Raw genomic sequence first — 25,555 nt, 5'->3', positions numbered from 1 at the left:
AATCCTTTAGGTACCATTAAGGGAGCTAACAGATGCAGAAAGATTGTACACAGCTTTTTGGCAGTGTGATGCAGTAGTGTGTTGTGATTAGGCATATCAAAGGCTTTTTAGAAGTTAGAAAAAATGTGTCATATAGTTATCACACACACTGACCTTGCTGCTAAGCAGATTTGTAAAGTTGAAAAAGATAATTTCTGTGGCATAAGCTTTCAGGCTTGTTGGCTGTTGGTGAAGCACCCACCAAGAGGAGAAAATGCTGAGAGAAAAAAGGAGCCACTTTTGAGATTTTAAGTATTTTTCCTCTGTTTATTTGCTAAGTTTTTCTGCATAGCCGCCTATTTTGAGCATTTTCTGGCTTGTTAAACTTGATTTCTGCATTAGTAACTGTATTTAGAGCACAACCTAGAGCTGTTTACTGAATTTCCTGTTTGCACTTATTTTTAAAATCGTTTTTTTCTCAAAACTTGCATTTTATCTGTCTTTGGCCTAGCACTCTTGTGTGGGGTCATTTACTGCACTGTTATAACTTGTTGATACTTGTGAACCTCTGCTATCTCTGAAAAAAACAAAATAATCTTGCTTTTTTCCCACTTTTCTGAGATTTAAAAAAGTTCAGTTACAGGCTTGCTGTTCTTGAACTGTTTGTAAGTTCCATTTTTTGCTTGGGCTAAAGGGAAGTCTCTCTGTTGATCAGTGGCAATGAAAAACATTGAGCAGCCTGCCTGCCCCTGTGGGAGTGGTTACTGACTTGAAACTGTAGTTTTATTGGCCATTTTGGGTCAATTCCAAACTCCTTCATCTTCCTCTCTTAAAACCTGGTTGCCTCGTGGTTTTGGCGTCTTTTCAGGCTTGTTGGCTGTTGGTGAAGCACCCACCAAGAGGAGAAAACGCTGAGAGAAGAAAGGAGCCACTTTTGAGATTTTAAGTATTTTTCCTCTGTTTATTTGCTAAGTTTTTCTGCATAGCCGCCTATTTTGAGCATTTTCTGGCTTGTTAAACTTGATTTCTGCATTAGTAACTGTATTTAGAGCACAACCTAAAGCTGTTTACTGAATTTCCTATTTGCACTTATTTTTAAAATCGTTTTTTTTTTCTCAAAACTTGCATTTTATCTATCTTTGGCCTAGCACTCTTGTGTGGGGTCATTTATTGCACTGTTATAACTTGTTGATACTTGTGAACCTCTGCTATCTCTGAAAAAAACAAAAAAAATCTTGCTTTTTTCCCCCACTTTTCTGAGATTTAAAAAAGTTCAGTTACAGGCTTGCTGTTCTTGAACAGTTTGTAAGTTTGTTGGAGGCCATTTTTTGCTTGGGCTAAAGGGAAGTCTCTCTGTTGATCAGTGGCAGTGAAAAACATTGAGCAGCCTGCCTGCCCCTGTGGGAGTGGTTACTGACTTGAAACTGTAGTTTTATTGGCCATTTTGGGTCAATTCCAAACTCCTTCATCTTCTTCTCTTAAAACCCTCTTTTGCGCGTTTTTGTGCATAGTGCAACAGCGGGCAGCGCCGCCTAATTGGGTTTAAATTATTCCTGGCTCCACAAAGTCTGCTCTTCACTTTTTCCCGTAGAACTGCTCTATCTCTCAATTTAAACACCATATTCTCATTCTAAGGCCTTTCACTGGTCCAATTAATTAATCCTACAAGTTAGCACTATTAAACCATAAGCACTACTTACTCTTATACTCTCTACGATTACCCTATCCTCTATTGGTCCATCTTAAATTCAGATGTCCTTCATGGATGCATCTGCAGTCATAACAACTGGGTTGTCCTGTCGTCAGGCAGCCCTTCAGTCGGCCGGATTCCAAAGTCCGGGTCCGGCTTCGGCTGATGTCGCACTTCACCCGACGTCATCTCTGTTGGTCTTCGGGTATAAAAGCATCAGCCGACGCCATTTTCCTCAGTCTTTCTTGCCGTGGCGCGGAAGCAGAAGCTGTTCGCAAGTGCCGGTCGGTCGGATCCAGAGATTACTTCTACCGAATACTACTTCGAAGACTTCTAAAGCTAAGTACCCCGTTGGGGACTCTTTCTTGCCTCAGCCGATGTCAGAAAAAGTTAATAATTGTTTAACCTGTGGGAAACAAATACCTCATAAAGATTTCCACTCTTATTGTCTGCCTTGTTTAGGCCCAGCCCACGACGTAGCAGCCTGTTCGGCCTGTGCTTCTTTCAACCGACGAACGCTTAGGCATCGGTCGGAGTTTGCAGAACAGTTTTTCGGTTCTGATTTTGCGTACATTATGCCGTCGGATCCTCCGACTACCCAATCTGCCAAAGAACGCAAAGATAAAGACCGACACTCGCGGTCCGTGGTTTCGGCCGGAACCATGGTTATGCAAACATGAGTGTCTCGGTTCCGGGCGAAACCGAGAAAACTGATCAAAGTACAGCTGAACCTATCTCTACAACTGAGGCCCCTGCTACCACTCTTGAATCGGCCTCAGAAATTTTATCTACTACGGTGGTTGCCACTGACTTATCAGACACCATTCCCTTGGATGTCTCTACCCCAGCACGTGGTGCTGCTAGGCCTCCAGCAGCCATGTCCATTAAGGCCTTCGCCAGGGCTAAAGCAGCCAAGACTACTAAGACAGTGCCTGTTAAACACCCACAACCAGGCCCTCTTCTAGTTCTCAAATGCTTACTTTGGCAGAAGATTTAATTTCATTAATTAGAGGATCTCAATCTCACCCAGACAGGGCCTCTCAGCCCCAGAGAAGAGACCTAGGGCAGAGCCCCTGAGCGAGTGTCCTCTGATGATTCTGCTGACGAATCAGACATAACTGACCAGCCAGAGGCTCCTTTCTCCAATTATGAAGATTCTGATGCTGAAGAATCCATTCCAGCTGCTTCCCCACCAGAAGAATTCTCCTTTGGGGAAACCTTACATGCCATGCGAGAGCAGTTCCAATGGCAGCAACAGGATTTTTCAGACTCCAGAAAAAGACTTAGGACCTTTCTGCACCTCCCACAGCACAGGCCCTTAGCTATACCTCCTGTTCTCTCTGTGGTGGATGATGCTTTCAATGATGTCTGCTCCGCTCCAGATTCTTTACCCCAGCCCCTGCCAAACCAGACAGATTTTACAGGGTGCCAGATACTCATCACCACCTTTACAAGGCCCCACTTGCAGACCCGAAACTATATCCCAGGGTCCCAAGGCAGTAGCGCGACCATAGCTAAAAACCCTATTCCTTCTGAAAGGGAAGCAAGGTCATTAGACAGATGGGGTAAAAGGTCTACACTTCAGCTACTCTCTCAGCTAGAGCTTTAAACTGTCAGTTTCACATGATACAATACCAAGAGTTTATGCTTGATCAGTTAACTAAAAACTAACCACTGATGAATCTCTTGATAAGAAATATGTATTAGAAATGGTAAATAACATACAACAGGTTAGCAACCATTCCTTAAAATGTGGCTATGATGCACTGGAGGCTTCATTTAGATCAGCCATGACTGGCACAGTGATAAGAAGGCATGCATGGCTAAAGGAGCAAGCTTTACCGGATCATGTTAAAGCTAAGTTGCTAGATGCTCCTATGGATAAGACAAGTTTGTTTGGTACACCTGCCCAGCAGGTTATGAAGAAAATGGAAGAAAAGGCAAAATCTGTTCAAACGGTTAAAGATTTCTTGCAGGTTCAACCCCAAGGTTTAGCAGGAACTGGCCTGCCAAAATTGGTCCTTTCCTGACTCCACAAAATTTCAAAGGGGCAGGAATAGACGTTCCAGAGGCAGAAACCAATCCAGAGGAGGTGCCTACAGAGGACGACAGTGGCAAGGTAACAACAGAGGCACAGACACAACCACTGCCACTACATCAGCACAACCACAGTGACTTAACCTAAATCCGCCTACCAGGGAACAAATAGCAGCTCCTCTAGGCGGAAAGTTAACCTTATTTTCAAAGAACTGGCACTACATAACAAAAGACAAGTGGATTTTACAAACCATAGATCAAGGTTACCGGTTTCACTTCCACACTTTACCAGTCAAAGAGGAATGCCAAATCTACCTCCAAATCAAAAAACAGAGGCACTACAACAGATAATGGAGTTAGCAAACATGAGAGCTGTGGAAAGAGTGCCAACAGCAGAGCAAGGAAAGGGTTCTACTCCAGACTATTCCTAGTTCCAAGAAAGGAAAAAGTTGGAGACCAATTCTCGACCTGTCCACCTTAAATACATACATCATTGTCCCAAAATTCAAAATGCTGACCCTACAGCAACTTCTTCCCATGCTGGGCAAGGAGTCTTGCTGGTAACTCTAGATCTCAAGGAGGCATACCTGCACGTCCCCATTCGACCAATCTGCAGAAGATACCTCAGATTTCTTGCAGGATCAGAGCACTATCAATTCTCAGCATTGCCCTTTGGCTTATCTACTGCGCCAGAGTATTCACAAAATGCCTGGCATCAGTAATCGCCCATTGCAGACTACAGGGAATTCAAATTTACCCATACCTGGATGACTGCCTGCTACAAGGGGACAACAAAAGCAAGCTGACAACAGATTTACAAAGGGTCATTTACTTGCTACAAGCACTGGGATACACAGTCAATTTACAAAAGTCAAGGCTGATACCATCCCAAACAAGGACATTCTTGGGCGCGGAATTGGACACAGTAAAACAAATGGCATTCCTGACTACAGAAAAACAAAAAGAACTCCCTCTTTACTTCTTGGCACTAACAAAACTGAACACGTTAACAGCAAGAAAAGTACTGCAGGCCTTGGGCTTCATGGCATCATGCATAATCTTGGTCCCATTTGCCAGACTACATATGAGAAAACTACAGTGGTACCTAAAGAATTTATGGTCCCAACACAGACACAGCCTAGAAACAGAAATCCCACTAATTCCATGCTTAAAGCAGGAGTTCCTATGGTGGGCTCAGGCATGTCAGTCAAACCCAGGCCTACCCTTTCGCAGATGTCAAGCAAGCCAGACCATCACAACAGACGCTTCAGACCTAGGATGGGGGGCCCACATGCTGGACAAATGCGTGCAAGGATTGTGGACACAGGATCAACTTCACCTGCACATCAACCTAAAAGAAATGCTGGCAGTAAAACTGGCAATCCGAAAGTTCAAACCATTTCTCCAAGAGGGCCAGTTGATGATAAGGACAGACAACACCACAGTCATGTGGTACATCAACAAACAGGGAGCCACTCATTCATACCCCCTATGCAGAATGACCTTGGAGCTGTGGACCCTGGCACTCAGCTACAACATCCAGTTACAGGCAATATTTGTACCGGGAAAAGAAAATACTCTAGCAGACATATTAAGCAGAACCACATCGGATGCCCACGAATGTAAGCTGCACCCGGACATCTTCAAGACCATCTGAAAGAAATGGGGAATGCCTCAGATAGATCTATTCGCATCACCTCTCAATCACCAGCTCAAAAAGTTTTGCACAAGGACATTCCACCCACTAGCATGGAAAGTGGATTCGCTCTCCTTCAGCTGGAAAGGCCTAACAGCATATGCATTCCCACCTCTTCCCTTGATACACGAAGTACTACTAAAAATCAAGGAAGAACGTCCAAGGATAATCCTGATAGCTCCAAACTGGCCAAGACAACACTGGTACCCACTGCTGAGGAGCATGTCTCGGAACAATATGTGGTCAATACCCCTGATGCCTTTGATGTTAACTCAGAACAACTACAGCATCTTACATCCAAACCTAAAAACGTTGCAACTGACTGCATGGAACATCACATAGCAGCAGCTAATCCAGAACTTTCCCAAAGAGTTAAAGACATTATTCTTGAAGCACGCAGACCTTCAACAAGAAGGAACTATGCTGGAAAATGGAAAAGGTTTGTCATTTGGAGTACGGAAAGAGGAAAAGATGTGTCAAACATAGATATGCCTAACATTCTGGAGTATCTGGCGAACTTCTTCATTCAGGCCTGTCCTACTCCTCCATCAAGATACATGCATCAGCTATTTCAGCAGAATACAGCTTTGATCCACCTGTTTTTCGCACCCTTTGCTCAGGCAGTTCCTCAGAGGAATCAAGAATGTAAAACCTCCAAGGAAACCACCATTACCAGCTTGGGACTTAAACTTTGTGCTAGAAAAGTTGACACTATCACCCTTTGAACCAGCAGCAACAGCAGACCTACAACACCTGTCATGGAAAACTGCTTTCCTACTGGCAATTACTTCAGCAAGGAGGGTTTCAGAACTACAGGCCTTAATGGCAGTGCAACCCTTCCTAATCTTCCACCAAGATAGAGTGTCCATGAGGACTAATCCTACATTTATGCCTAAGGTGGTATCCAGAGTGTCTTTAAACCAGGCAATCCACCTACCTACCTTCTTTCCCAACCCACAAAACAGAGGGGAAAGAATACTGCACACCTTGGATGTACATAGACAGCTACGCTACTACTTGGACAGAACAAAAAATAGCAGAAAGACTGACCAACCTTTTGTAGCCTATGCAACAGGAAGGGAAGGAAAAGCTATTTCCAAACAGACAATCTCCAAATGGATAGGAAATTGCATACGATTCTGTTACTCCTTCCATGGAAAACCAATTCCACAGAACATAAGACCTCATTCTACAAGGGCAACAGCCACTACCACAGCCTTCTTACGAGGAGTGGCAACCAAAGACATTATTGAGGCGGCTACTTGGACCTCCGTGCATACATTTGCCAAGCATTATAATTTGCCTCTATATTCCAGATCCCGAGCAGGGTTTGCCACTGCTGTACTGCAAGGGATCCTAAACACACCATAATCTACTTTTATCCTCCTCCCTAGTTGGCTATGGTATTCTACCCAGTTGTTATGACTGCAGATGCATCCATGAAGGACATAGTACAGTTTTGTACCTACCATAAATGTAGATGTCCGAACTGGATAGCATCTGCAGTCAGGATTACCTCCCTCCTTCCCTCTGTGGTACTCCTAGGGTGTTTACCCTCCTAATAGCTAGCTGGTGGGGGGGAGTCTTTTATGGTGTATTTGTTTGTATATATGTACATACATGCTTATTTTTGTGTTTACCTCTATCTTTTGGAAACATTGGCATCTATCCAAATTTTAGCCTTCAAGAGGGCTACTGGCATCTGGGGCAAGAAACACTGAGGAAAATGGCGTCGGCTGATGCTTTTATACCCGAAGACCAACAGAGATGACGTCGGGTGAAGTGCGACATCAGCCGAAGCCGGACCCGGACTTTGGAATCCGGCCGACTGAAGGGTTGCCTGACGACAGGACAACCCAGTTGTTATGACTGCAGATGCTATCCAGTTCGGACATCTACATTTATGGTAGGTACAAAACTGTACTTTTCCCTATATTACTCTAGCATGTCCAAAGGTCAGTCAATGGTTTCCTCTCCAGTCCAGCTGGTGAATCTGGGAATTTTGAGGCAATGTTACAACTGTCTCATGTACACGGACAACCCTCTCCTCCTCCAAACAGATTCAAATATATGTGAGAGATGCAACTATTTAGCCAAACTGGAGGCTGAGTTCTCTCATCTCAAAACTGGTGTAACCAGTCAGGAGGAGAAGGTAACCTCACACAACACAATTCCAGTATCACATAGTCCCACCACATCTGCGAACCAAACACATAAATACACAAAAACATACTCGGAGGCTCTAAATAAAAATCTACCTAAGCAACAGAGACCTCCAAAGCAGGCATCCAAGCAAACGCTACCTCAAAACAAAACACGCACAGCACATAGCCCACAAAGTCAGTGTGCCAAGCAGCCACAGCCCTTAAGGCTGAATAACACACCTGATACTCTTGTAATAGGTGACACTATTGTCAGACACACTGACGTCCCACTCACCAGGCTGAATAAAGAGAAGGTCACGGTGAGCTGCCTGTCGGGTGCTAGGATCCACCACATAACGCAAGCACTCAGGTCACTCCAAAGCAAATACAAATATGACTCAGTCATTGTACATGCTGGTGTGAATGACCTGAGACGTACCTCCCTGGACTACATGAAAAGAGACATAGAGGAGCTCTCTGATCATGTAGCCCAGGCTGGTATGACCCTGACCTTGAGCAGCATCTTACCCTCACCTAGAATGATGCCACAGTACAAAGACAAAATGATCAATTTTAACAATTGCCTACAATTTTGGTGTCATTCAAAGGGGATCCAGTGTCTGTCAGCCTGGGATGACATGCTCGACAAGCCACGTTGCTTCGCTAGGGACGGCTTGCACCTGTCACCACTGGGCTTTCGGATATTGGCAAAGGCTCTTGCCACCCCCATAGTGCCTTTTTTAGGCAAGGCTCAAAAGTCAAACCCACCCCCATAGACAGCACAAGAAACAAGAAACTAAGGGTAATGCTGCTTAACGCCAGAAGTCTTAACCTCAAGATGCACGCACTCGAAGCTCTCCTCAGTATGGAGAACATCGATATCTGTGCAGTGACAGAATCCTGGTTCAAGGCTCCAGAGAGCACCCCAGGACTACCAGGCTATACCTCATATCATGCTTTTCGGCCCCAAAACCCGGACCAAACCACAAAAGGAGGGGGAGTTTCCATATTTATCAAGGATATCCACACCTCCAGGTTAGTGGCATTGCACGAAGTATCGGAGACCATCCATGTGTAACTAACAGTGGGCAAGACTGCTTTTCAGTTTATAGCATCCTACAGACCACCCTCTCAAAGTCAGGAATCCCACTCGGCTTTCCTGAAAACATTGGAGAACATGAAGATCTCTCCGAACACCATTATATTGGGCGACTTCAACTACCCAAACATTGACTGGGAGCACTACTCAAGCCCCAGCACCTTAGCCCAAAGGTTCCTGGAAATTATAAACTCAGATGCTATGGAACAACTAGTCACCACTCCCACAAGAGGGGACAACATACTAGACCTGATCATTACCAACATGGGGACTCTATGCTCCACACCAGAAGTATATCCCTCATTGGTAAGATCAGAACATAAATTAATTTCACTGGATGTCCACATCACGACCCCACCCCCAGCCCAGAAAACCACAGTGAAAAACTTCTCAAAAGCGAACTTCTCACTTCTCAAGACTGAAGTGGAATCCTTCAAGGCCCCAGGGCCAGTGGAAACTAAGGCCCAAACTGCAGAATCCTATATAACACATTCTACGGACATCTCCAGGAATGCATGGATCATGCTATCCCAAACAAAACCAAGACCCAATCATCCAAAGGCAGGCGTCCAGTCTGGTGGACCCCTGCCATGAGTAAACTGTACAACAGGAGGAGGAAGCTACTACATGATAGAGCAAAATCCCTAATAGGGAAGGCATCTCTGATCAGTACTAGCAAAAAATTACGATCCCTCATAAAATCCTCCAAGGCCAGCTTAGAGAGAAAAATTGCACAGGACACCAAAGACAATCATAAGGCTTTTTTCAGTTATGTTAAGAACCTGGGATGCAACTCCCAGACTTGTTCTGAGTTGATTCTAAATGACAAAAAATACACTGAACCCACGGACATCGCCAATATCCTGGCAGACAGGTTCAGTGCAAACTCCCAAAGAGCAAGTATCTATCCCGGCAAAGGGCTGCCTCTCAAACATCTCTGATGCTCAGGTGAAGGCTGCCCTCTCCAAAGCAAAAAACACTGCTTCCATGGGACCAGATGGCGTCCCAGGTTGTGTCCTACATGAACTCCAAGAGGAACTAATCCCTCAAATAAAACAGCTATACAATCTCAGCCTCACTACAGGATATGTGCCCACAGAATGACTTACAGCAACAGTGGTCCCACTCCACAAAGGTGGAGCCTCTACGGACCCTGGAAACTATCGCCCCATAAGCCTGACTAGCTTAGTCTGCAAGGCTATGGAGGGGATCATCATGGAGCTCATAAACAAAGACATTGGGGACCTACAGACACTAGATCCTACCCAGTTCGGCTTTGTCAAGGGCAGATCCTGCCTTTTGAACCTGGTTGACTTCTTCGAAACAGTCACCAAAGCCATAGATGAAGGGAAGGTAGTCCACACAGCCTATCTGGACCTTGCAAAGGCATTTGACACAATACCCCACTCGAGCATCATAGATAAGCTATCCAGCTTAAATATAAACCCCTATGTCACAAGATGGGTCACAAACTGGCTCAAAGACAGAACCCACAGAGTGAGAGTTGCTGGAGCCATGTCAGACTCGAAACCGGTCACAAGTGGTGTCCCACAGGGTTCTGTCCTGGGACCACTCTTGTTCAGTATATACTTTTCTGAGGTACAGGCAAACGTGGGAGGACTATGGCTCACCAAGTTCGCAGACAACTGCGAACTGGGCGCCATAATCGACTCTCCAGCTGACACAAACATCCTTCAAAAAGGTCTCACAGAGACAGATAACTGGTGCCAGCGCCATGGTTTAAAGCTAAATGCCAAAAAATGTATAGTCATACCCTTTGGCAAAAACAATGTGCCCACAAATTACCACATAGGTGGAAACCCATTAAGTACAGAGAAAGTTATTAGGGACCTCTGGGGACCCAAGTTGATAGCAATCTCTCCTTTGAAAACCACATTGCCAAAGTGGTTAGAAAGACCTTCTACATAGCCCACCTCATCACGAATGGTTTCACATCTAGATCAAGAGAGGTAATCGTGCCCCTTTATTCATCCCTCATCAGGCCCATCATAGAATACAATGCCTCTTTTGGGATGTACCTTACCCGACACCTGCAGCAATTAGAAAGACCCCAAAAGTATCTCACCAAGAGGATCAAGGGTCTCAAACAGATGCCATATGCTGCTCGGTTAAAAAACTCCAGCTCTACTCAGTTGCATACCGCCTACTTGAGGCGATCTATGCCTGACATACAAAGCTATGTCAAATCCAGAATTAATGGACATGCTCCACCTCAGTAAATCTAAATCCCTTAGAGCCACACGCTCGAGGGACTTGAACCTCAGCACAGAAATAAATAGAACTTGCTGGAGAGACAGGTTCATAACCCAGAGGCTCCCTTCGCTCTGGAATAGAATTCCAGTTCATGTGAGACAGAGCACCTCACTGAATCTCTTCAAGAAGAATCTCGATAGGTGGATGGAGGATCGTAGGTTTGTCCCAGGGATTACTCCCGTGTCACTATTAGACAGAGGCACAGTAAACTAAACTTTAAAAAGGGCACAGTATACTCAAATCAAGGGGTGGCGTAAGCCATACAGAATCGGGCTAGGCCTATAATTGCCCCAGGGCAGATAGCCTAGTATGAACCTATGAATGACCTTGACCTACAGTAAGGAGGTACAGAGGGATTGCCTCTTTTTATTTTAGTTTTCATGTGAAATTTATAGCAAAGTATAAATGTGTTGTTTTACATCATGTGTATTCTCAGGTAAATAGTTTTATTCTGTCAGGGACAGCCAGTTTTGTGTAAGTGGTGCTAGGTTTCATGATTTTGAAGTGCAGCCTTTCACAAACTAGGTTTGGCAAGTGTTATGAAAAGGAGGACTGCTGGTGAAAGACTGTTTAAGTATATGCAGTAGGTTATGACCAGTTAATTTATGTAAAATTGTAAGCATGGTCAGAGTTCATCTCACCTTAATTTAGCCCAGTCCATTCACTTGTCTGCTGCAGCCCCTTTCCCCACTTTGATGTTATCAGCTCATGTAGAATATTGCATGCATTTCTAAGGACATCATCTTTCAAGGATATGTATCTGTCAGAGGTATTTTGGTATGGTCATCAACAACAATACAGAGTGCCATAATGGAGCAAGTGAGAGGAGTTTCTTGAAGACCAGTGTAGATAGTACATATGACAGAAATCCTTTAAGTGCCCTAATGGAATCCTTGAAGTCCACGTGGATCCCATAATTAAAAAAGCACATGCACAAACCTCATTAGAATTTGTAACTTTTAATAGAAACAAGGAAAGTATTTTCACAGAAATTGCATAGTTGGGTCACATTAAGAAGTATGTTTGCAAACAAGGTGTTTTTGTTGGAAGATGCATCATTTACAACTTTGGTGAGAAACAAAAAGTGGATGGGTAATTGGAATTGCCTTCCTTGAACAAGTTGTAGATACAAGCAGATGCATTTAAATAATGTGTGGAACAGATGTTTAATGACAGAGAAATAAGTTGTTTATATATGCTCTGCATTTCATCAGCTACAAAGTGAAATGGGTAGACTGCATTGGTCAGGTGGTCCTTTTCTGTCAGCAGAGTCAGTGTTATATTTATCACTGTATTCTGTGTGAAACTAAAGTTTAGGTAGTACCCAGAGATATGAGTGGTCACCAAGTTATTTGAAACGGTTGAAACTTAACTGTTTCTTTTAGTGGGTTGTATAATTTCCGGCCATTTTTGATCAGCAGCATTACATTTATTTTTAATATTTGCTCTTCTGTCAGTACTGATATCCTCTATTATTATTAATTTTAAACAGTTCTGTACTACTCTCCTACTGATTCTTTCTTTCTGTATTAGTGAATGGCTAGCCTTTACAAATAAAAAAGTACATACAAGAGATTTGTATATTTTTAGTTTGCTGAGCTGAACATCATTCAATTTATTTTTCTTTCTAGACTTTGTGCAGTGCAGATCAAGGCATTAGCTAAAATCCATGCTTTTGTTCTAAACCCGTAAGTATATTTACTGATTTTGTGATGTTTTTGTCTCATTAGTGTGAACTTCTTGTTTTTATGTTTATAAAGCTGTTTCATTGTACTTAATTTAATCATAGCACATTCATAAAATCTCCATCACATGTATGCATTGAAACAACAGTGAATGTAGAAAAAAACATTTAGGTAGTATAGGATGAATTAATTAAATATTAATTTTATCTTGAAAGTAGAGTTAGATATTTCAAAATAAAAGTCTATATACAGTAAATATTTAAATAAGTGTACTTATGTACACAAGTATATACAAAAATCATGATGTATAATAACTCGTTAGTGTTGTTCTTTTTTACCTCCCCCATGTCCAGCACATTATCTGATGGCTCCTCTGTCTGTGCTCTATTCAACGCATTTGCTCCTGCAGGAATGAGAGCCAGCTATCCCCAGATACAGTGAGAACCTACTTGACCCATTTGTTCCCAGTCAGGGGCCTTATAAGTACATTTGTTCTTCTGGAGATGAGAGTCTAGAATTTCAAAGTGAGCCAGTATACCAGTTCCTAACTCCTCCCTGTAGGTGACTGGCTCATTCCCAGTGGTTGCCTGGACTGGAAATGATGTGCATACTCCCACCCATATCATCTGCAATGTAGCACCACAAGCCAGTTAAAAGCATGAACTTGCCCTGGTATCTTCCATGAGTGATTGTTGTATTAATGTAGTTCTGCCACCTTCCTCCTTCAGGATGTGCGAGTTGACTTCAGCCATGCAAGCCCATTCTCCCCTACCTCTGCCCCTTTAGGACATAGACTACTAATCATCCTTGGGTCAACTGAGTTGCAGTCAGAATTTCATCCCTGTTTGCCACAGGGCCGATTTCCAAAAAAAAAATACATTTTGTTAGTAATGACTAAAGGTTATAGCTATGTGAAGAGTCGTTTTCTAATAATAAAATTAGTTTACTGTAGGATGACATAGTCAAGAAATGTAGTTTATTTTATTAAATCTCTAGACTTGGGCCATTGTCTTAAGTTTCTGACGAAGAAAGGAATGTTAAATGTCAGTATTAGTCTTGACCATCCTTAGTATTCACGTTTGCTAATTGCAGCTGTGTTTGTGCTTTTCAAGCAAATTAAATGCTAACAAATCAATATAAAACTTCATCTGGCTTGCCTAGCAACTTTTAACAGCATTTTATTGGATTTTCTTTTTAGTAATCATGTTTACATATTGTTACATAATGGTTAACATGATGAGAAAAAAGTCACACGATGTGTGAGCTGGTCTAGCCAGCATTAGTTTTTTTGTGCCTCTGTGGTGGCATTTGTTTTTTTTTTTTTTTAATATGTTTTTTGTCCTCACCTCCTGAACATCTAGCCTCCCAAGTCAGACTTAAGCTCATTTTCAGACTCATCTGTTGGACGGCTGTCATTTATTCAGCCATGAGGGTAACTAATCACTGGCATCTCAGCAATGACAACATCCATTATTTGGACTAGCCTTTTCCATGGTTGGGGGGGGGGGGGGGCATGTGACTCCCATCATTAAAGGAGCCACAGTGCCTTCCTCCTACACAAGTGCATGCTTCAGTATACTTGCTTAATGAGGGTTTGCTGCCTATCAGTGTCTTTGTGTGTCGTGTGCACATCACCAAGCTGCCGAACCACCTTCTTTCTGCAAAAGACTGCTAAAGCTTGTAACTAACTGTGCCTCCATCCTCCCCTGGCATGGGCACACATGTCCTTCTTGTCAGCTCTGAAAAAGCATCTGAGCTACTAATTGAGCTCAGGTTGCCTTAGTGATAGGCAGGGCATTATCCTTCTATGCTACTGTCCAGATTGGTTGCATTTATATTGCATGAACTTTGCTACACATGAATTATTTGAGGTACATAAGATAGCTGCTTGTTATTTTTTGTGGGGGTTGACCTGTACTCCTTTGTCCAGTCATACTGATTCTGCAACAGATACAGTCCTCAAACTTTTTTTAATCAACTTTATTGAATAATCAGTTATTGACATAGGCAATCATACAGTTATGTAAATGAAATCAAACTATGTTGCTATATTCTCACAAACATTATACATCGCATATATTCATCTGTACAGTCATTGTCAATCCAAAATTATATAGCTCACTCAATTCATGCCTCCCTATAAACTTCTTTCCTCCTTCAAAACATTATTCTGCATGTATTGTTCGCACAATTCCCATTTTTTCTATGTAATTTGCTCTTACCCTTTTCTAAAGGTCCCACTTCGAGTTCTTTTATCTCTGTTACTATATTCACTACTTCAAATACAGATGCTTTAGACTTTGAATTCCATTTTCTAGTAATTGTTTTTTGGCAGCCACCAGAATTAAACGTAGCAAGGCTTTACAATGTTTAGGCAATTCAGTTGCTGTATCCCAGCTCGGAAAATAATTTCCTTGACTTCTAATATGGCTGCACATTGAGTGACACCTAAATTCTAGCTCTCCTAATGTGAAAAAAAGAAACAAAACAGAGAAGACCAGTAAACTTGTGTTTATGGGTAAATTTCAGTAACTGACAAGTAAGTGCACTGCCTGGATGCCAGGAAAAAAGAAATACAGAGAACCTGGAAAAACATCAGCAACAAAACACTGACTGAGGAAAGTTCTGCAGCTGTTTAGCAAAAAGCAATGCAATTTCCAGACATGAATTCCAGTAACTTACAGGAAGATATAAGACAGTTGCACACAAACCTGGTTAAATAAATGAAACACTGATGGAGTATATCAACACAAAACAAAAGTTTAGAAAAATGGAAGAAGCTTTAAACAGATTTTCAGATGAGGTGATAAAGCTGCAAAACTAAGAAGCCGAAATGAAGAAAAGGCTGGCTGAATATGAAACTGCTCAGGAAGAGATATTTCATAAATAATCAAATAGAGGACAGAGCATGTAGGAAAAACTTGAGATTTTCAGCTGTACCAGAGAAGCTGGAAGGAACAAACTGCATTGAGATTTTTAGCTCTACCAGATAAGCTGGAAGGAACAGGCTGCATTAATTTGAAAGCACAAATAAACAACTGGACTGGTATTCCACAGCAGGAGTTAGTTGAAAGGGTACATCAAGTGTATTCTCCAAAGCTGGCTATGAGAAAGGAACCTAGACCTTTAATGGTAAAGAAAGTGTTGATTCTGGCAAAACTGTGGCAGAAGGGCATTATACTAATAGTGGGAGACAGTAGAGTGTTTTTGGAGAATGATTACTCATTGTACACCAGGCAGAAGATGAGCAAATTTATTCCACTATATAGGAAATGTCAAGATGCAGGTGTGAAATTCAAACTGCTGTACCAAGCTATATTGAAGGTAATCTTCCTTGGAGGGGCAAAATCATTTTTTGATGAAGTACTTGCTAAGGAGGAGATGCAAAAGTTTGTCCAGCAAAAAGTAAACTGTGAAACAGAAGGAGATTTTGCTTCTTATTCGTCTGATAATAAAGACCACAGAGAAACTGTACCTGTGAAACCTTATTCAATGTTTCAATGGAAAATGTTGGAGAGAAGGAAGGGAGCACAAGAGTTGACTAGAAGAATCAAGAGCAAGTTGGAAATAAAGCAGAAACAGGATTTGGGAGATGGAGATGAACAGGAATACAACCAGTAACTTAGTGTGGGTTTACAGTGTAATAATATTTGTGAAATATTGGACTTTTTCAGAATTTGTTGGACTTGTGGGGGACTGTAAAGCATATGCCCTACTTCATGGCATTAATGTTCGGAAAAGTGTGTTGGGGAAGGGAAGAGGAGGTGGAAATTTAATTGCAAGTAAAGATTTCTATTGTCTTAAATAGTACTATTTTTGTGGTGTGTGGTTTTCTTTACATGTTTTAAGGTAAAGTGTTCTCAGTTATTTTAAGTGCAATAGGGATTGTGAACAGGTACTGCTGTTCTTTTTTTTTCTTTTCTTTCTCCCTTCTTGTTCAGTTTTAAGAAATGTAGGCACTGCATTGTAAAACAAAATGCCTGGTTAAAAAGTATGGCAAAAGAAAAAAACGAGGAGTGACTAGATTTAGGACCTTAGATTGATTTGGTAACAGGTTTTGAGAGAGAGATGAAGTAAATTAGTTCTTATAATAGTTTCTGATACTTTATGGCTATGATATTCTGTATGATTATTTTTATTCTTTCCTTCTTTCTTGAGTTTACCCCCATTTCATCATCCCTTTCCACTTTGAATTATAGATTTCTGCTTGTGCTATGTATGGGAGCCTTAACTGTGTAGGTCTAAAATATCCCTTCAAATCACATAATCCCAAACTACATTGTCCTGTTGGAATGATCAGCGTATCCCACGTGAATCCTGCCTTTTCCCTTCTCAGATAAAATCCTTCAACTCTAATAATAGTTATCACAAACTTCTCTGGTTGATAAAAATATGCCTGACCTAGTTATAAAATTAAAGGGATTGAAAACATTTTTACTGCTTGCATCTTGGCAATCCATATCCATAAACAAGACCTTACAATTCCTCAGTTTTTGTATTGCTCTTTGTTTTGTCTCTTCCCACATATCCTTAGTTGCCATAGCAGAATCCTTTTTAATCCAGACTTCTGAATTCTTCATTTTATCATGTCCCCATTAATATAGGTATTGCTGAACCAATTCATGTGTGGGTACATAGTTTACAGCTAAATACTTTGTTTTATCTTCGTTAATTTTATATCCTGAAAAGACTTGAAACTGTTTCAGAATGTTCTACAACACTAAGGTGTCTTTTTCTGGTTTTATCAGGTACGGAATGATACCATATGCAAATAAAGCCAACTTTTCTTGATTACCATACAAATTATATCCTTGAATTTCTGAGTCCCTTCTTTTCTTTGCCACGGTTAAATATATCACAAATAAAAGGGAAACAGGACACCCCTGCCTGGTTGCAGTGTTCAGAAAGAGCTTATCAGAGAGGATCGCCCATACAGTCCTCGACCTTGAGCAATTAATCATTGACATGAATGGCAAAGAGCAGTTGCTCTTGGCTTCAATATGAACTTCCACCAAATAGTAGAGTAGCAGATTGGTATTGTGCATAACACATTACTGTCATCAGTCACCGTGGCACCTATATTGCTAGTGTTTAACTGTGGCATAAGGGCTTGCAATTAGAAAAAAAAATTCTGTAAGCATCCTTCAAGCCATGCTTGCAGTCTAATAACTATACCTTCTTCATTTTTTCTAACTTGCTTAAATGTTTGTGTCCTTTTATAAATGGTTAAGCAAACTTAAATATAGTGTAATTTGCATTTTTGTATTCACAGAGAATAACAATTATTTTGCTTCAAATTAACCCTTTTCCGGTATAGTGAAACCTTTATTCTGAGTAGAAAAGCTGCATCCCCATAATAGCAGAACAAAGGCTAGCAAAGATTAGGGCCTTTAAGCAAGACAACTCCCTTGGGCTTATTGAGCATCCTCTCCTATTAAGTAATGCATTTAAATGCCAAATCTTTCCAGATGGATGTGCTCCATGTTCAGATGCGAAGAGTTGTACCAGCCTGTCTTTATTGAATTAGAATTTTTTTTTCTGGGTTTTGGAGAAAAATTCTAGATCAAATGGTTGTCCTTCTCTTGCATTCCAATTTATCTTTCTTGGGATTTTGTCAGACACTTCATTTTTCCCCTTTCAGAACCCATTCTCTTTCTGATGTTTCAGCCAAGACTATGCTTTAATGTAGTAAAATAGATTGGTTGTTTTATAAATGTCTCCATGAGAGAATTACTATTCCACAAGATTGTTTAAGCACTCTGAATATTTGTAGCTTTTTGGAGGCCAACATAACAATTTTAAGAGTTTTGTCTACTGTTTTTTCCAGATCTTAATCTGAGGAACATTTGAAATTCCTCTCAATAGAAACATCTCTTTTGGCAGAAAACATCACTGAGACTGACTTGTTTCTCCCAGATAAACCTCTCAGCCAGTACTGGGTTCAATGTCTCTATTAAAAAAGTAATCCACTTAAAATTTCCAGTTCTCTGTACTAGCCATGCCTGTCCTGCTGTTTTATAAATCATAGATGAACAGTTATAAAAGAAAATTATAAATGTTTCTGATACTTTAACTGAAACTGCAGTTGTCTTTTGTGTCTTCAAAGCTAAGAATTCTTTCTGATTGTAGATAGGACAGAGATTTTTTTTCTGCCCCAAGGAGTTTGAGGCCACATGTGTCATCTCCAGTGCTCAAAGCTGCATCCTCCCATGCCCCGCATCTAGCTGATGATAAGTTGGCAGAGGTGCATTTTGTGCTCCTTTCCTGTTTCCTTTTGTAGAAGCAAGGGTTTCTCTAGCAGTGTTCTTACCACAACGTAGAACTCCACTGGATTCTCCAGTACTTCAGTTATTTTCTCAGCAATGAAAGTGCTTTCTGTTAATTCTCTACACTTATGACAGAAGTTCTGTTCTCAGCACTGATGTCTGGTGAGCCTGACCTTCTCAGTCCCAAGGCTTTTTGTGCAGAGTCTGTTGATGACATTCAGATGCTGATGTTGACTACCACTCGTGCACTGATATTCCCATCAATGTTGCATGCTCAGACTTCATTGCTTTCACCTTTTGCTGGACTGGATCAGTTTAAAGTCTCTTTCTTTTTCCTGATAGGGAATCCAGAGCAGTGGACAAGCTGAGGAGGTGGGTATATGGTACTTGTACTTTACAATATGGGCAGCAAATTATTTGTCTAGTTTGGATTTTGAACATGACAAATATAAGGAATTGCAGCAGACCACTGAATAGTTGCTGGGCAGGTCTGTTAAAGACAGACTTTTCTACCAGTCCTTAACTATTTTGACCATGTTCTTTATAATGCTGTAAAAGGTTTGTAGAGAACTAGACAGTGGTCCTTAACAACCATCAGGGAGCTGCAGCCCAGCCATGGATGAATATTTACAGGCCTGAGGCCTTGCCTAACTCTCCCACTCTAGAGGCATTCTGCGCCATCTGTCTTCTTTGGAATCAGTCTTAGTAGATGTGGATAAAGTGCTGATTTCCAAAGGTTTACAAGATTCTTTTTAACAGTCTAACTCAGTATTTCTTCTCTTGTTGACATTTCACCCCTTTTGGAAAAATCTGTGCAAGAGTGAAAATTGTCTTCCTTCTTGAAAAAACAGAGTCATTGAGAATGTCCCACCAGGCAAGAAAGGGTTGATATTTTAATGTCTTCTATTCATCTGTTGCAGTATTCATAACATGAAGGAGTTCCCCGCCATAGGTGACCAGATGGCCAGTGTACAAAAGTCTTTACTTCTGTAGGGTGCATGGTACGTCGCACGTAGGCTGCGATCGGACGTCTGCCATAAAAGTGAAGTACACTTGCACCATCCTCAGAACTTCTCTACCTCCAGATCCGAACACCAGATTTCACCATACAATCTGACTCTGAGTCATTTGCGATTCTTCAGATTTCAGATAAGTGCCCCATTGGGGAATTTTTTGACTTTTGCTACAGTCTTTGCTTAAGGTTCATGTCATCCAGTAGGGGCAAGTGCCAATGTGGATGACAAATTCCACACAAGGATAGCCAGATACAGTGCCTGTTCTGCCTTGGCCAGAACCATGACCACAAAAACTGCTCTGTTTTTCAGGCATTTGTCCCAAAGACCTTAAAGAGTAGATTATCCTCTTTAGTTATCTACCTAGAGAACCAGCACCTAAAGCTGTTAGCAAAAAGTGCTATGGAGGGATCCTTGGGGCCTGAGGCAGAGTCGATTTTAAAGTGGAAAGCCAAAAAAGCAAAGGTCTGAACCTTGTGCTGCACCTCTGGATACAGACATCTCTCTTGAGGCAGAGGACAATGCAGAGACATGCCAAGTTCACAGCTCAGATCCACAGGCTGAGCCTGACATCCAGGCCACTTCGGATACAAGCATAATCACACCCACAGACGCCGAGCAGGCATCTGTTTCAGATGTCTGACAGGAACCATGGCTCATGATAACAAAAGGCCCTAAGGGGATTCTTCATGTCCTTGTTAGGGAAGAGGTAGAAATGTGACCTGATAGAATATAGGCCTACATTGAGCCCTCCTACCCTGCATAAAGCAAACTTGCATGGGGGAAAAAAACAATCATTTGTCTCCACCAAAAGAACCTGCTAGTGACTGGCAACCGTTCACTCGGGACCTCTTGAATGCCCTTATGTCAATTAGGCCTCCTCCAGGTATCACAGCCACCTCTCCCAGTACTGACTCTCCATTTGAAAGAACTAGGGAAGAGCATTCATCAGACAAAGAGGCATCTTCAGGAGAGGAATCACTGGCTTACTCTTCACAGATCCCCCCTCCCCCTGGATTATGCCTTCCCATTAGAGGAATCCAATGGAACAGGTTCACCTATGGAGAACCTGTCCTTTGTAGAGATCCTTGCTAAGATGAGAGACCATTTTAAATGGGATAGGACCCAAGTGTACAAAAAATATACTTTGAGCTATTACAGGTGGCATCACCTAGCACATCTGCTATTCCTCCTGTCTTGCCTGCCTTTCTTAATGCTTTTGCCTCAGCTTCACAGGCACCATATTCCCAGTCACCTACCTCCAAAAAGCCTGACTGATTCTACAGGGTTCCAGAGGACTGCAGGTTTCTCTGTAGATGCCCTTCTGTAGGCCCTTCTGTTATTTCTTTGGCTTCTGACAAGCCATTAGGATTGCTGCCCTCCACTACCCTCTTGCCATCTGATAAGGTTAGCAGGATCCTGGATAGACTAGGCAGAAAAGTGTACACTTCCGCCACCATAGAGTTTAGGGCCATTAATTACCAAACACACATGACTAAATTCACTTTAGAGCTTGTGTGCCAACTATCACAGGTAATTGCAGATTTACCTGACTCAGAAAATAAAACCTTGGCTACTATTATGTTTGCTGCATATTCTCAGGTAACATCTCATTTCAAAAAATGCACCTATGATGCTGCAGAGGCATCCACCAGAGCAGCTACCTCTGGATTAGTATTAAGAAGATTCTCTTGGCTAAGACCTCAGTCTTTACTCGAGGACTTAAAAGCCAAACTTATGGATGTACCTTTGGACAACTCTGCCCTGTTTGGACCTGCAGCTGCTAACCTGTTCAAATCATTGCAGGAAAAGGATAAGGAACTGCAGGTATTGAAACGTATTTTTTTCCTCAGTACCCAAGTTCCAAAGAAATTACTCTGCGAAGCCTGTGTTTATGAATAGGCATTCACGTCACCCACACCCGAGAACAAAATAGAGTGACAGGAGACCACATCAGCTTAGGGCCCACCAGCTACTCTGCCATCAAAGAGGCCCTTTCAAGGCAAGCCATCCTCTGTGTGACTGTTTTCCCCCTCTCAACCACATCCCACTTTCCAAGTGCCTTCCCTATCCCTACCAGCCTAGGAAAGTATAACCCAAGATACCCGGGTCTTTCCAGTTGTTCAGAAAGGGTATTTTATGGTGTGTCAACTACCCTCTCAGGGGCATCCCTCACCCAACCAGGGAACAACTTGTTTTTTTTTTCCCCAGAGGTTCTGTTAGAATTATTAAATCAAGGGACCATCCAGGGTGTCCCAAAAACCAAATAAGCAAAGGATTTTATTCCAGGTTGTTCCTGGTGTCCAGGAAGGAAGGTCCCTGGAGACTCATCCTCGACCTGTCCCATCTCACTACCTTTCTAAGAGTACCCACTTTCCGCATGCTGATCCTCCAGACTCTGTTCTCACTTACTCTGCCTCAAGCCTTTATGATAACCCTGGATGTCAAAGATGCATATCCTCACATTCCCATCCATCCCAGCTACAGGAAGTTTTTACGCTTCTGTTTATCATCATGACATTTTCAGTTCTTTGCCTTTCTACTGCACAAAGGGTCTTCACCAAATGCCTATCCCCCGTGATTGCCCACTTGTAGACACCAGGAAATACACTTTCTTCCTTAGCTGGATGTTGTCCTCCTCCTAGCTACCTCCACAGAGGAGCTGGAATGAAATAGTGCCCTTGCCATCAGTCTTCTACAAAGTCTGGGGTTTACAATAAATTTGAAGAAATCAGTTCTCACCCCCTTCACAGGATTAGAATTTCCTGGGGTGCAGGATACAGACACATCTTATGAAGGTCTCTCTACCCCCACAAAAGGTACAGGATGTCAACTTTTACTTCCAAAATCTTCTGCTAGTTCGGTACATTACAGACAGAGAGTTCTCAGGGGCTTAGGCCTCATGGCATCCACCATTGCCATGCTCCCCATAGCCAAACTCCACATGAGAAAATGTTAATGGTATCTAAAATCAGTTTGGTTATAATACCAGTACCCCCTAGAATTTTCCATTCCTCTCATCCCCTGTCTCAAGAAGGAACTTCAGTGGTGGATACACCGTGTTACTCAACCCATTACTCCCCTTATACCCTCCTACTCCTCATCAAAGGATCTTCACAGATGCCGCAGACATAAGTTGGGGAGCAACCTTCGGCCACCTAAAAACAACAAGGGATCTGGTCTCCCTCTCAACTGAAGGAACACATCATTGTAAGGGAGATGAGGGCACTGCTATTGGCCATGCAAACCTTCCACCCCCTATTCCAACCTGGACCTCTAAAGCTGTTCACAGACTATGACAGTCCTCTAGTATGTGAACAAACAGGGGGGACCAAATTCTATCTACTATGCAGGCTAAGTCTTCATGTTTGGGAACTGGCAATAAAATTCCACTTGACCCTTTAGGCAGTGTACATCCTGTCTTCACAAAATTGTGTGGCAGATTACCTGAGCAGGTCCCAAACACCATCCCACAAATGGATCCTTCAAAGAGATGTGTTTCTGGATATTGTCCACCAGTGAGGTATTTCTCAAGCAGACCTATTTGATTCCCCCACGAACAGACAACTTCCACAGTTTTGTGCCAGAGAGCTTTACCCTCTCGTCTGGAAAGTGGATGCCCTTTCTTCCTCTCAGAAGGGGATGTTTCTATATGCATTTCCTCCCCTTCCCCTCATCCCAAAAGTCCTGTCCAAAATTCATCAAGGCAAACCAAAACCTTGCTGGTGATTCCCTTCTGGCCAAGACAGCACTGGTTCCCTCTCCTCCTGCATTTAGCCAAGGACAGTCACCACAAATTACCTCACAGAGTGGACCTTCTCACACAAGACAAAGTGACCCTCATCCATCCCCACTTGTCAACTCTTCAGTTGATCCTGTGGGTGATAGGGTACAAATCCTCTTCAGACACCTATTCTCTGAGAATATGCTTACAGTCCTGCAGGAGGACAGGAAACCAAATACTAGAAAATCTTATTTAGCCAAATGGAAAAGATTTTCAGTCTGGTGTCTAAAATGAAACCAGGCCCATTAACAGTGGAGATTCCCCTGGTTTTAACTTTTGTGTTTATTGCTCAGTGCTGATTTGGCTTGCTCTTCAGTCAAAGCTCTTATGTCAGCTATATCTGCCTGTCTGCCTGTATCTCCCCCCGTAGCTAGCAGATTTCAAGCTAAGCAATTTCTTAAAGGCATCCTATACATTAGACCTCCCTGGGACCTCAACTTTGGTTTGGAAAAGCTTTCTCTCCCACCTTTTCAACCAGCTTCCTCAGCTTCTCTATAGTACTGCTCATGGAAAACTGGGTTATTCCTGGCCTAAACTTCAGCCAGATCAGTGTCTGAACTACAGGCCGTTATGGGATCCCCACCCTGTCTGGTCTTCCACAAAGACAGGGTCTCCCTGCACACAAACTCCTCATTTATGCCTAAGATAGTCAGTGACCTATCTTCAAATCAGTTCTTACATTTGCCTACCTTTTTCCCTTCCTCCAGAACCCTAGTGTGAGGGTGCTACATACTTTAGATGCCCACAGGCAATTAAGATTTTATTTAGACAAAACCAAAGCTGTTAGAAAGTCAGATCAGCTTTTTTATTTCTTACTACCCCAGTGCTCTGGGGCAGGCTGTGTCCAAGCAGACTGTTTCCTTCTGGATTTCCAAGACTATTTCCACCACTCACCACCTAGATACGACTCTCCCTTCCTCTGTTAGGGCTCACTCCCCACTCCACCGGGGCTGTTACCTCATCTGGGGCCTTTTTCAAGGGATTGCACACCAATTCAATTCTTGAAGCAGCTATATGAACCTCAGTCCATACCTTCACAAAACAATACAAATTAGATGTAATTTCTAAATCTAGAGCTGGGTTTGCCAGAGCCATACTTCAGGGCTTCCCAGAAAACTCCTCGGGTACACTTCCTCCCATGCTTCATAAGCTTTGGTATTCTCCCTCATGTTATGAATACTGTAACAGATGAATAGAAGGACATAGAATAGTTCTGTAAAATCTTACCATAATAATAGATGTCCTTCATTTCTTGCAGTATTCCTGTCCCTCCCTCCTTCCCCCTGACCTTGCTTCTTCTTGGATGATTCTTATCCTACTTCCTTAGGCTGACATTCCTCCTGGGGCAGTCAGTTCGGAGGGCATTGCATGCATACGTTGCTTTTATAGCAGACATCCGATCGCAGCCTACATGCGACGTACCACACACCCTACATTAGTAAAGTGTTTTGTATACTGACCGACTTCTGGTCCCCTGTGGCAGGGAACTCCCTCATATTATGAATATTGCAACAGAGAAGAAAAGGACATCTGTCATTATAGTAAGAATTTGGGCAACTATTCTTTTTATGTTCTTTTGAATGCCAAAAAAAAAAGAGTGACTGGACCTTGGATCCTATTAGCACAAACACCTTTATTCAATAAAAAACCTTTTGTGTGGTCAGGGTGTAGTCATTTGTTTTTTTCTTTGTCACAAGAATACTGGTGTGCTCTTTGGTCTTCCAAGATAACTATCTTCACAGCAAGATCACAACCGAGTCCGTAACATTCTGCTATTTCTAGGTAACAATCAGTTATTAACAATTTGGAATGCTTCCATTTTGACTCATCATGCAGTGTGCTTAACAAATGCTGTTTGGTAGTAACAGCCTGTTAGAGGTTGTGGAAA

The 25,555-nt window shown here is 42.3% G+C and overlaps 1 protein-coding gene across 1 annotated transcript in view; it reads left to right on the top strand.

The window, feature by feature from the left end:
- CMTR1 (cap methyltransferase 1) overlaps positions 1-25,555 on the top strand; it is a 2,799,821-nt gene that overhangs the window by 1,708,316 nt on the left and 1,065,950 nt on the right. Inside the window, exon 14 of the mRNA XM_044060367.1 lies at positions 12,551-12,607. Within this exon, the coding sequence (XP_043916302.1) occupies positions 12,551-12,607 (57 nt within the window). The remainder of the gene's footprint in view (positions 1-12,550; positions 12,608-25,555) is intronic.

The sequence above is a fragment of the Protopterus annectens genome, chromosome 1.part0 (assembly GCF_019279795.1).
Source record: "Protopterus annectens isolate FY-2018-M chromosome 1.part0, PAN1.0, whole genome shotgun sequence".
NCBI classification, from domain to species: domain Eukaryota; kingdom Metazoa; phylum Chordata; order Ceratodontiformes; family Protopteridae; genus Protopterus; species Protopterus annectens.
The sequence above is the reverse complement of the archived record's forward strand: the minus strand, read 5'-3'. Positions and strand labels throughout refer to the sequence as shown.